Source organism: Haematobia irritans, chromosome 3 (genome assembly GCF_050003625.1).
Source record: "Haematobia irritans isolate KBUSLIRL chromosome 3, ASM5000362v1, whole genome shotgun sequence".
NCBI lineage: Eukaryota > Metazoa > Arthropoda > Insecta > Diptera > Muscidae > Haematobia > Haematobia irritans.
In genome coordinates, this window is record NC_134399.1 from 3,600,623 (window position 1) to 3,613,504 (window position 12,882).

Consider the following 12,882-nt stretch of genomic DNA (forward strand, 5'->3'; position numbering starts at 1 on the left):
TTCTATGAGAGGGCAGTTATAACGTACAACAGGTAACAAACGTTCAGTTCCTCACAACAACTCCATCCATGAGCTCTGTAAATCTATCAAAATTTTGGAAACTTTATGCTCCTCTGTTGGTTCAGGCTGATGCCCAATTTAGTCTGTCACCGTGGTGCAATGGTTAGCATGCTCGCCTTCCATACTTGAGTATGCAATCGTGGGTTCGATTCCTGCTTCGACCCAACACCATCAATTTTTCAGCGGTGGATTATCCCACCTCAGTAATGCTGGTGACATTTCTGATGGTTTCAAAGCTTCTCTAAGTGGTTTCACTGCAATGTGGAACGCCGTTCGGACTCGGCTATAAAAAAGAGGTCCCTTGTCATTGACATGGAACCGGGCAGCACTCAGTGATAAGATAGAAGTTCACCAATGTGGTATCACAATGGACTGAATAGCCAAAGTGAGCCTGATACATCAGGTTGCCACCTAACCAAACCTAACCTAGTCAACATGGCATCACAAATTAATACGCAAAAATGTTCAACGCTACCGTTGAATGGACCATTAAATTTTCCTGGTTTTAACAGCGTTTTGTGGAAATATCAAAATGTGGAGTACAATTTTCTGACGAGTTGGTTTATTCTTCCTATAAAACAGTTTACTTTTTTTTTGGTGCAATACAGGTATTGGTAAATCGTAAACACTATTATTTATTTAAGACCATCATAGGCTTCCAAAATATATAAAATTATTTATTCACTCTACCCATACCAAATCATTTACACACTTTATGTTTACAGTAGAGTTGTCGAATTTGCTTCTCTTGGTTTTACTAACTAATCTTGAATTGTAATGTAAATAATTTCGTTACACCCCAATACAAATAAAGGTCTTCCCTCGTACTCTTACTACTTGTTTTAGGTGTTTTAAGTAGTTTTTGATTGAAGTTTTCTCACTGAGGGTTCCCTCCTTTTAAGAGGCACAGCTTGCTTGTAAATAGATGTTCAGGTTCGTTTGAACCTTTTTTTATTTCTTCAAATCAAAACAACAAAAATGGCATGGCAGTGGCACTTGTTGATGCTGGTCATGTTGGTGTTCGGAAATTGATTAATTTTTTTTTTTCATACGGTTCGTGAAAACATTTGATTATGTTGTTTCTTGTGGTAATGATGGCTGGTGATGATGGCTTTTTAGTTTCAAAACCAAGCTATCCCAAGTTAGCATGACTTTGGACTACAGGTGATTGCAAAATTCGGGATATTTACAAATTCATCTTGGTTGAGATTTTTGCATGCAGTTAATTTGAATTTGATGGTATTTTTGAGATTTACACTCATGCTTTTCTTTTCTTGTGGTTTATGGCATTGTTAGATTTGAACTTTCGATTTATTCGTGATTCCTAGACTCTAATCAACATTGTTGAAGTGGGCAATTGGACACTTTGTTGATGTTTGAAAGATATCTAGACATTGTAGTTCAACTAGCTTGAACATAGATAATGTTAGCAGGCATAAATTGTTTTATCAATAATGAATTTGACCTTATAATTAATAGTTTTTTTTTTTAATAATTGCCGGCTCCATATCCATCTCTAAAATTTATTATTTACATTTAATTAAATGCCTCAAAATGTTAAAGTGACTGGTCCTTTACATACGTTTCGAAAAGAACTGGAACTGGTCCATACACGGATGAAAAATACTGTTTTTCATATGTTTGGCTATAAACATTATATGTTTGGAACACAAATTTTTAAACACAATATTTTTGAGTGCAAGCATATAATGTTCATAAACTAGCATAACATGTTTGGGACATATATATTAATATGTTAGAACATATTATGTTTGGGACATAAAATGTTTGTAAATATAATATGCTTGGATGCAAACATATATTAATTTAGAAATAGCCTATAAACATATATGTGTTTAGTAGCTTGGAGCGCTATTTAACAGGGAGCGATATTGAATTAAGTTGGTGGTTGTTGCTTGTTATTACAAAATTAACATTTTATTTTTCCTTGGGCAATTGATCAGCTACTTCTTTGATCCTTACAAACTGTGTGGTTCGCTGTTCGAATCCCCGTCCGGCAAAAGGTAAAATTAAAATAAAAAAAATCATACAATTGAATAATTTCTTCTACAATGTTTGTATTACAGAAAAAGGTGTTAAGAACTAAAAAATCTCGTGGAAGTGAGAAAGATGTGGGGGAATATACAATTGGGCAGAAACAAAATTTTGAGCATTCAGGTCGAAAACCTATGTTGTTAGCACCTATATTACCTGTTTATTTTCATAATTCATTATGATTGTAAATATATAAATAAATAAATAAAATTTTGAGCACAATATTGTTTGGGAGAATTTTTTTAAGCATATAATATTTTTGGGTGCAAAATGCTTCCAAACATATTATATGTTCACATAGTAACATATTGTTTTTTGGAAGACAACATTATTGAATTTGGATGCAAAAATACAAAATGTTTGGAACTTAGACTACCCAAACATATATTGTTTAGACCAATATGCTTTCAAACATATTATATATTGGAAGAGATCAAACATATAAATGTTTGGGCAATACCCAAAAATGTATATGCTTGAAGCAAAATATGTTTGGGAGTATATGTTACAGAAGCGATTTTTTGTGAGCGTGTACATACCAGGGACTAGCCTTATAACGGTACTGGGATTGAACAATTTCTCGTTGAGCTAGTTCTACATTAAAACGACCTCCCGAAAACAGTGTAATTTAAATGTTTTTATATAGTCCTAATGCGGACAAATCTCCAAATGTTTCTTGAGTATCCAGAAACATCTATACTTATCAGATTTTCTTGACAATTTTATGTTTTTAGGGCCCATAAATAATTTGTTGAAGAGTTGGTGGACAGTGTTCAAGTTTTTAATATATAGCTACCACACGCAGAGAAAGAATATGATCACCTCAAACATGTTTCAAGAGCAAAATGTTATTTTTGGACGGTGAACATGGAACATTTTTGTCGCAATCATATTCTTTTCTCGGAAAACATATACGTGATTGCCGAAATCAGGTACATAATTTTCGAGAACATAACATGGTTGTGACAAACATGTTACATGTTCCCAGTCCAAAAATAACATTTTGCTCTTAAAACATGTTTGAGGTGATTATATTCCTTCTCTGGGTGCATATAAGTGGATCCATATTTTTCTCCAATTTGCCCGAAATTTCTAAATTATTGTTAAATTTGTTTGAATTGGCAAATACAGTGGTTTTTCAATCTGGGCCCGAATATGGTCGTTTGCTTACATAGACAAATCTCCCATCTATAAAGTCTCATTTTTTCAGACCCACAAAAATAAATGGTGAAGATTATCGATATCCATCCAAACTCTCCTTTTCATTTCTTGAGGAATAAGAATCTAATTATTCACCAAACCCGTAAATCGATATAGCGACTTTTTTTGTAAAATTTTTAATTTTTAATTTTTAAAAATATTAAAGAGTAATTACGATTATTCATGAATCTATGTTGAAAGATATATTGAGTACGGTCTGACCGAACATATTTTATCGATTAAGATCCTCAAATACTTGCTTCATATTTAAGTAACATTTTTTTTGTCAAGACAAAAAATACCACACTTCATGCCACCAATTTGGATATTTCAATGACGCGTCATACAGTCGCCTGTCCAGATATTTTACAATTATTAGACAACGGAAAATTCGCGTAAAGTTTCATTTTATTGTTGTCTTTTTTGGGCTTTTGCAATATTGTTTTTTTAGTGAAAGTTCCATTTTGCTCACCAAGATATATATGTGAGCATATCATCATTGTGCATTACCTCTAAAATGTACTCCGATGATGATTTGATGTTGGTGGCATGAACTGTCTGTTGCAACATTAACATCCAATGACCAAATCAATGCCTGTCGAGCTACGGGCCTTTCAGCCTGCCACTATACGTTAGTATGATTTGGGTGATTTTTCAAGCCACCGACAGAGAGACAGACATACATACCCACCATGCATCCGATGACCAGCATTTGCATGGTTTTCATGGAGAGGAGTATTGTTTATTGTGTTAACACTGGACGCATGTTATTTTCACGTTATTGAGATGACAATCAAATGCAGTCATTATACCCGTATTGTACGATTAGTTAACAAATTATTTTGGCAAAATATTATTTTTCATAAAAAGTAACACAAATGGCGGCAAGACTCCAAGTAGGGTGAAGGAAACAGGAAGCCCAGTTTAGCAATGGAAAATACCAGATGTTATAATAATAAATTTTGAAAACGCCTTAAAGAAATATTAAAAACAATGGCAATTTATGTATAAAAACGGTCAAGAAATACAATCTAGAGATCGGTTGAGCAATCGATTTGCTGTGATCTCCCTAATCCTCTACGTTCCCAATTTACCACACCCAGAGAAGGAATATGATCACCTCAAACATATTTTAAGAGCAAAATGTTATTTTTGGGTGGTGACCATGTAACATGGTTTTCGCAACCATGTTATTTTCTCGGAAATCATGTATCTGATTTCGGCAAGCAGGTTATATTTGACGAGAAAATAACATTTTAGTGACAAACATGTTACATGGTCACCATACAAAAATGACATTTTGCTCTTTAAACATGTTTGAGATGATCATATTCCTTCTCTGCGAGCACTGATCCAAACGGTCCACAGATTATTTACCACTTATTCCAGAATGTCACTATTTGGACATGCGGTCGCTAATGGGATCGCATATCTTGCCTCGTACTACCAGGTCATTAGCTCTCGTTTGTTGTTAAATCCAATATTATGCAGATCAGAGAGTTTTCAATCGATCTATATCTTCATAGATCTAAAGTTGACTTGTCAAAGCTATTTTTGCTGTCATCCTAGATGGTTATATACACGTATGTTAGGATTAACTTAACTTATGGACCAGTTTCTCTGGCGGTATTCAGAGTATATACTAATATCGTGGACCGAATTTCAAAGCCAAATCTGCTATTGGTTTGTATGGGTGATATATATATAATTATGGACCAAGTTTTGCATGGTTTTCCGAGCGCATATACTATCAACGCGTACCCAATTGTAACCAGATCGGATGAAATTTATTCCTTCAAGATGCTCCGGAGGTCAAATCTGCATATCTGTTTATATGGGGGCTATATATAGTTATGGACCGATATGGACCAATTTTTGCATGGTTGTTAGAGGGCGTATACATCGGATGAAATTCAAGAGACTCCGAACATCAAACCCGGAGATCAGTATGGGGCTATATATAATTATGAGCCGATATGAACCAGTTTTTTTGCATGATATTCAGAGAGTATATACTATCATCGCGTACCAAATTTCAACTGGATCGGATGAAACAGTAAATTTCCGTAATTCAAATCTGTGTGTCGTTTTATATGGGGGCTATACCATATAAAATTGTACCAAGTATCAAGTCGATAGCTTGTTTTGTTTGGAAGTTAGTGTGATTTCAACAGACGGACTGACATCATTAGATCGACTCTGAATTTCACCAAGGCCCAGTATATATACCAAAGCTATTTTTGGTGTCATCCTAGATGGTTATATACACGTATGTTAGGATTAACTTAATTACATTCCCGTAAATCCAGATTGAAATTGGTAAACTTAGGCCCTATTTCGACGGTAGAACTCATCAGCATAATTCGTAGCCTTTGCAGTTTATTTCTTGTGCTTCTAATCAACTTTATCCGGTGCCTGAATAATCTTTCCCTTTCGACTTTCGACATAAAGCTTGGATATGTTACACCTATTATGATATTTGTTTCCATCTGTAGACTTAGGCCCTATTTCGACCGTAGAACTCATCTGCATAGTTCATAACCTTTGATGGTACTCCTAATCTAATCCGGTGCCTGAATAATCTTGTCCTTTTGAATTACTAGACAATCGTCGCCTGGAAAATGATTTTCCTTGGAAAGTTTTTTGTTCTGTTCTTTCCTCTTAACTAGATTCCAGTGGTTGAATGTCAGCTCCGGTATTCCCTGGACTGGCCTTATTATCACCAAACAGGGTTCCCATTTTGGTCCGATCGGACCAAAATTGGTCCAAAACATTATTAAATTTTAAATTTGGTCCGATGGTCGGACCAAAAATATTTGATTGTTTTTGGCCCATTTTCGTTAAATTGGTAATTTTTTAAAAATTTTCTATAGAAATAAAATTTTGTGTAAAATTTTCTATAGAAATAAAATTTTGCAAAATTTTCTATAAAAATTAAATTTTGGAAAAATTTTCTATAGAACTAAAATTTTGGCAAAATTTTCTATAAAAAAAAATTTACAAAATTTTCTATAGAACTAAAATTTTGGCAAAATATATAAATAAAATCTTGACATATTTTCTATAGAAATAAAATTTTGATAAAAATTTCTACAGAAATAAAATGACATTATTTTCTATAGAATTAAATTTTGACATAATTTTCCATAGAAATAAAATTTTGATAAAAATTTCTATAGAATTAAAATTTTCACAAAATTTCCTATAGAAATAAATAAAAAAAAGTTGACAAAATTTTCTATCGAAGTACAATTTTGGAAAATTTGGAAAAAATGTCCGCTGGTACGAATTTTGGTCCAATTTTGGAAAAATGATGATCCGAAATAAATATTAATTGTGGCAACGCTGACACCAAATCACCCAACTTGAGAACAATCCTATTACCTTATTTTACTACAATAATTTAGAGATACTCTTAAACATAATTATTAATTAAAACTATGTTATTTTGTCCATTGCAGACTTTGCAGTCGTGTCCCACCATCAGTTGCACTAATGAACCTGATACATTAAGTGCCAACAACGACTCCTTACAAACCACCCCGGATAGCACACTGCAAAAACCATCCAGCCTCCAACAACAGCAGAAACAGGCTCACAATAGTCCACACCATTTGCATCCCCACAGTCAGTTGCACAATTCCACTACAAATAGTGCCACCAGCGACACATCATCCACATCCTTCCACCAGCGTTTTGACTTCAGTCAATTAAAAGCCCGTCTTCCGGAACTAAATTGTCTGCATAGTTTACAACGTTATTGGCAACAAAACGGTGGCAACGGCGGAGGTGGTGCGGACGCCAACGATCCAGCGTCCGGGGCAAAAGATGATGGTGGTAACTCATTTTATGCGAATAATATTTTAGGCTACACTTTTGGTTACACCTTCAGCGGTAAAGATTCAAACAAAAGTGAGGCTGTCCGTGAGACGCCACTGCAGAAGTTCTATCGTCATCAGCAGCAAAAGAAAATGCCAGCGTTTCGTGGTAGACGCGGTTGGTGTGGGTGTTTTCAGGTGAGTTGTGGTTAATTGTATTTGAGCAAGATTACGAATAGTCTTCAGTTAATTATGTAATAACACTTGTAAATTGGAGGTTACTCCAAGTAGGTCTCTAACCATTTCCTTTGTTTAAACGGAAATAGTATGTCGAAGTTGTTGCAAGAACATTTTAGCTTTTAAAGTTTTGCAGAGAAACAAAACCCACACATTACAAATGGAACTGATTAATTTGTAAATTTAACAGAAATGAGCTGGTTTGCCTTAAATGTTCGTTTGTAGAGTTTTGTAAAAATATAACATACATGCATACAATGCATGGCTTATTTTGAGAATTTTATTTAGCATAACAAACTAAAAATAAAGCTGAAAAAAATTGAAATTAATTGCTTAATCCCTTTAAAGGTTTGGAAACCCCGATTAAAATTCACAAAAAGTTCACTTTCGACTATTTCAAATGTGGACATTGCAACTTTTTGTAGTCTTCACCACTAAAATTTACACAAAAAAAAAAAAATTTTAGCCACTATGTGTTCAGTAATTTTTAATGCCCGATATTGGTTCATTGGTCATAGAACGACTCTTAATAAAATTGTATAACACCTATGACCATATATGGACCATTTAGTCGACTCACTGTCTGTCGATTTTGACTTTTCTAGGTATTAAAGAAACTTTCAGTAACGTAAACACGACTTCAGTAATACTGCCAATGTCAACTTTAAATGTTGATCAGAGGGCACATGTGCTTAATTCAAAAGACGTATTTTAGATACACTAGGAGCACGTTAATATTCTGAGATAAGTGAACAGGGACACTTCCCAAGGGAGAGTCCGATTAAATACTTATATAAGCCTCCATAGTTCGTGAACAGTTTTTAAATAATTATGAACCGATATGAAACAATTTTCGCATGGTAGTTAAAGGACAAAATTTCAACCGGATAAAATTTGCTCCTGCAGAGCCCCCGGAAGTCAAATCTGAGGATATATGGGGGCTATATATAATTATGGACCGATACGGACCAATTTTTGCATGGTTTTCCGAGGGCATATACTAACAACGCGTACCAAAATTTAACCAAATCGGGTGAAATTTACCTCTCCAAGAGGCTCCGGAGGTCAAGTCTGGATATCTGTTTATATGGGGCTATATATAATTATGAACCGATATGGACCAATTTTTGCATGGTTGTTAGAGGGCGTATACATCGGATGAAATTTGCTTTTTCGAGAGATCCGAAAGTCAACTTCGGGGATCGGTTTATATTATGAGTCGATATGGACCAGTTTCTCCCGCGGTATTCAGAGTATATACTAACATCGTGGACCGAATTTCAAAGCCAAATCTGGGGATCGGTTTATGTGGGTGATATATATAATTATGGACCAAGTTTTGCATGGTTTTTCGAGGGCATATACTATTAACGCGTACCAAATTGTAACCAGATCGGATGAAATTTATTCCTCCAAGATGCTCCGGAGGTCTAATCTGCATATCTGTTTATATGGGGGCTATATATAGTTATGGACCGATATGGACCAATTTTTGCATGGTTGTTAGAATGCGTATACATCGGATGAAATTTGCTCTTTCGAGAAATCCGAAAGTCAAATCCGGGGATCAGTGTATATTATGAGCCAATATGGACCAGTTTCACCCGCGGTATTCAGAGTATATACTAACATCGTGGACCGAATTTCAAAGCCAAATCTGCTATTGGTTTATATGGGTGATATATATAATTATTGACCAAGTTTTGCATGGTTTTCCGAGGGCATATACTATTAACGCGTACCAAATTGTAACCAGGTCGGATGAAATTTATTCCTCCAAGATGCTCCGGAGGTCAAATCTGCATATCTGTTTATATGAGGGCTATATATAGTTATGGACCGATATGGACCAATTTTTGCATGGTTGTTAGAGGGCGTATACATCGGATGAAATTCAAGAGACTCCGAACATCAAACCCGGAGATCAGTATGGGGCTATATATAATTATGAGCCGATATGAACCAGTTTTTTTGCATGATATTCAGAGAGTATATACCAGGGATGGAAAATACAATTTTTAAGAAAGTACAAAAAAGGTATTTTTTGAGCGGAAAGGTACTTTTTACAAAAATTTCGCTGGAAAATTATTGTCAAGAGACTAAATTTTAAAGAAAATAAAATTTTGACAAAATTTTATATATAAATAAAATTTTGCAAACATTTTCTATAGAAATAAAATTTTTACAAAATTTTCAATTGAAATAAAATTTTGACAACATTTTCTACCGAAATAAAAAATCGATAATATAGAATCGCATTCTTTTTTCGACTAAAACATTCTTGAAGATCAATAAAATCCTGTTTTTGACTATGTCTTTTACACAATCGAGATTTTCTTCCCACATGAACATGTCTGTTTTGCCATATTTGTAAAAGACTATTAGCAAATAAGGTTGATAAAGACTTTCTCAAAATATTAAAATATTTTGTCAAAGATATTGTACCATAAATCTGATATCGACTCAAAAATGTCTACACAAAAGGTACTAAATCATTCGCGGGGGTACTACGGTACTGACCGGGGTGAAAAAGTATTGAAAAAAGTACTATAGTACTGCATTTTCCATCCCTGGTATATACTAGCACCGCGTACCAAATTTCAACTGGATTGGATGAAACAGTAAATTTCCGTAATTCAAATCTGTGTGTCATTTTATATGGGGGCTATACCATATAAAATTGTACGAAGTATCAAGTCGATAGCTTGTTTTGTTTGGAAGTGAGTGTGATTTCAACAGACGGACGGACATCACTAGATCGATTCTGAATATCACCAAGGCCCAGTATATATATATGGGGTCTGTGACCATTATTTCGATGTGTTACAAACGGAGTGACAATGTTAGTAACTTATGGCGGTTCGTATAAAAAGAACACATAGCGCCCTCCGGAAGCCACGAATGTGGACGGATGTGGGACGCATTGAAAATGCGTTTTATGGGTATGGAAACTACCTTGGAGTTATGTTTGGTCGAATTTTACGATGACCCTGGAGCATAGGGATCATGCAGAGTAGGTACTTGATCTTCTCTATATATTCTTCGTCCCCACGTAGTTTGCTGATTAGTCAGGGCAGGGATTAGCTCTTTTTACGCGAGGAAAATGTAGGTTATATTGACCTGGACGTTTATTAACTATTCTTCCTTGGTCCTCTAGGTGTCAATTTTATTTTTTATATTGCCTTCAAATGTCTTACCCAGCTCAGCTGTGGTCCTACATCGATTGCGAAGAAATAAAAAATATAAAAATAGTTTTGAAAATCCTTCGAAATATTCAATCCAAATCTAAAAGGATGTGAAATGGGGTCGATTTTTTCCAAATTCATGAAGAATGGATAAAAGATTCGATCTACAACTTGAACGGACAGATGGATTGATTCGATTAGTATGTAAAATGGACGTCAATTTTTTCATGCAGAACAAAATTATTTTAACTTTACGAGTAGATATTGCTCATTACTTCATTCTGGCACACTTCGTAGCTTTAACCATGGAGTCCTTATATGCACATGCCAATATCACTATTCTTATACATATATATATATATATATATATATATATATATATATATATATATATATATATATATATATATATATATATATATATATATATATATATATATATATATATATATATATATATATATATATATATATATATATATATTTTGGTTATTAGAGCCACAAGCCAAAATCTTGATAAATCACCAAAAAACAATCACTAACAAAGCAAAATGTTTTGTTTTAGAAAAATATCCACAATTTTTTAGTTCAAGAGTTTGGAAATAGGCAGGTTACTCCCAACCCCTTTGGAACATGGGTATTCCACATTGATATGGAATATATTTCGAAAGCAATTGTCCAATAGTCTAAGCCATTATGATAAAACAAAGGAAACCCCAAAAGCAAAGCGTTAGGAAAACTTTAAATAAGTTCACCTTAAAACCAGCTCAGTAACAATCACTTCGGTCGGTATGATCACCACCACCACCGCCAAAACAGTCAATGAGTGATTTTTTGTGAGTTTTGTAAAATAAAAATTAATTGGTTATGCACTATTAATAAAATCAAATTAATTCAGATGATAAGACTTACGATACTACGCCCTGTTGCCTTTCATTAGAGTTAGGGAGGCATATACAAAAAGAGCTTAAATTAATCTCCTTTCTGTTTTGGTTTTTTGTCAGGATGACGAACCACCTGAAATTTGTGTGGTGGAGGGGGCATTCACTCTCCAAACACTGACACCCACACAACCCATGCCTTCAGTCGATGAATTGGATACAAAATTTGCCGAATTGGTGGAAGAATTGGATCTGACAGCCCCCAATAAGGAGGCCATGTTGAGTTTGCCTCCACAAAAGAAATGGCAAATTTACTGTTCACGAAAATCTCCCCTCGATACCATCGATGGCCAACCGGCCAGCAATATAACACAACCTCCCACAGCTGAGAACTATGTAGAACGTCTCAAAGATTTAACTCTGCATATTTCCATTAGCCCAGAGGATTCACCGTGCCATGAATACAATGCTCGCATCGAAAGTCATACACATTTCCTGGATGCATTGAAGACAGCTCTGAGGACATCCACACACAGTTTCGTGTTGCGTTTTGTAGAATTCGAAGGTCTGCCAGCTTTGCTGAATCTCTTGGAGAAGATGGACATAAGGGTGGCGAATAGCCCCTTGCACACTAGTCTTATAGGCTGTATCAAGGCTTTGATGAACAATTCGGTAAGAAATTGAAACAAGCCACGTGTATTCTACTATTTCTCATGATCCTCATGATTTTTGTTTCTTACAGACGGGTCGGGCCCACGTCTTGGCGCATCCCAGCTCAATTGATATCATAGCGCGTTCTTTGGCCGCCGATAATATTAAAACCAAAGTTGCTGCCTTGGAGATCTTGGGTGCTGTTTGTTTGGTTCCCGGTGGTCATCGCAAGGTCTTGCAGGCTATGTTGAATTTCCAGGAATTTGCTGCAGAGCGTACACGTTTCCAAAGTATAGTCAATGATTTGGATCGTTCGACGGGTGCTTATCGTGATGATGTGAATTTGAAAACAGCCATTATGTCGTTCATTAATGCTGTCTTAAATTATGGTCCTGGCCAGGAGAACTTGGATTTCCGATTACATTTACGTTATGAATTCTTGATGTTGGGTATCCAGCCAATAATCGATAAATTAAGAAAACATGAAAACGAAACCTTGGATAGACATTTGGTATGTATATAGTGGGGTCTCATGGGCACCTGCAGAAGCATGCTGATATATTTGCTCTATTTTCAATATAGGACTTCTTTGAAATGGTCCGTGCGGAAGATGAAAAGGAATTGGCTCGCAAGTTTGATCATGAGCATGTTGATACGAAAAGTGCCACCACCATGTTTGACTTCCTGAGAAGAAAACTAAGTCATTCACCAGCCTATCCTCATTTGATTTCTCTACTGCAGCATATGCTGTTGCTGCCTTGTAAGTTTCTTTAGCAAATACCATTCGAGCATAAT

At 35.1% G+C, this 12,882-nt stretch overlaps 1 protein-coding gene across 1 annotated transcript in view; it reads left to right on the plus strand.

Annotated features, from left to right (window-relative positions):
* DAAM (disheveled-associated activator of morphogenesis-like protein) overlaps positions 1–12,882 on the plus strand; it is a 94,350-nt gene that overhangs the window by 76,351 nt on the left and 5,117 nt on the right. Inside the window, exons 2-5 of the mRNA XM_075298674.1 lie at positions 6,777–7,331; positions 11,560–12,108; positions 12,179–12,598; positions 12,670–12,847. Of these exons, the coding sequence (XP_075154789.1) occupies positions 6,777–7,331; positions 11,560–12,108; positions 12,179–12,598; positions 12,670–12,847 (1,702 nt within the window). The remainder of the gene's footprint in view (positions 1–6,776; positions 7,332–11,559; positions 12,109–12,178; positions 12,599–12,669; positions 12,848–12,882) is intronic.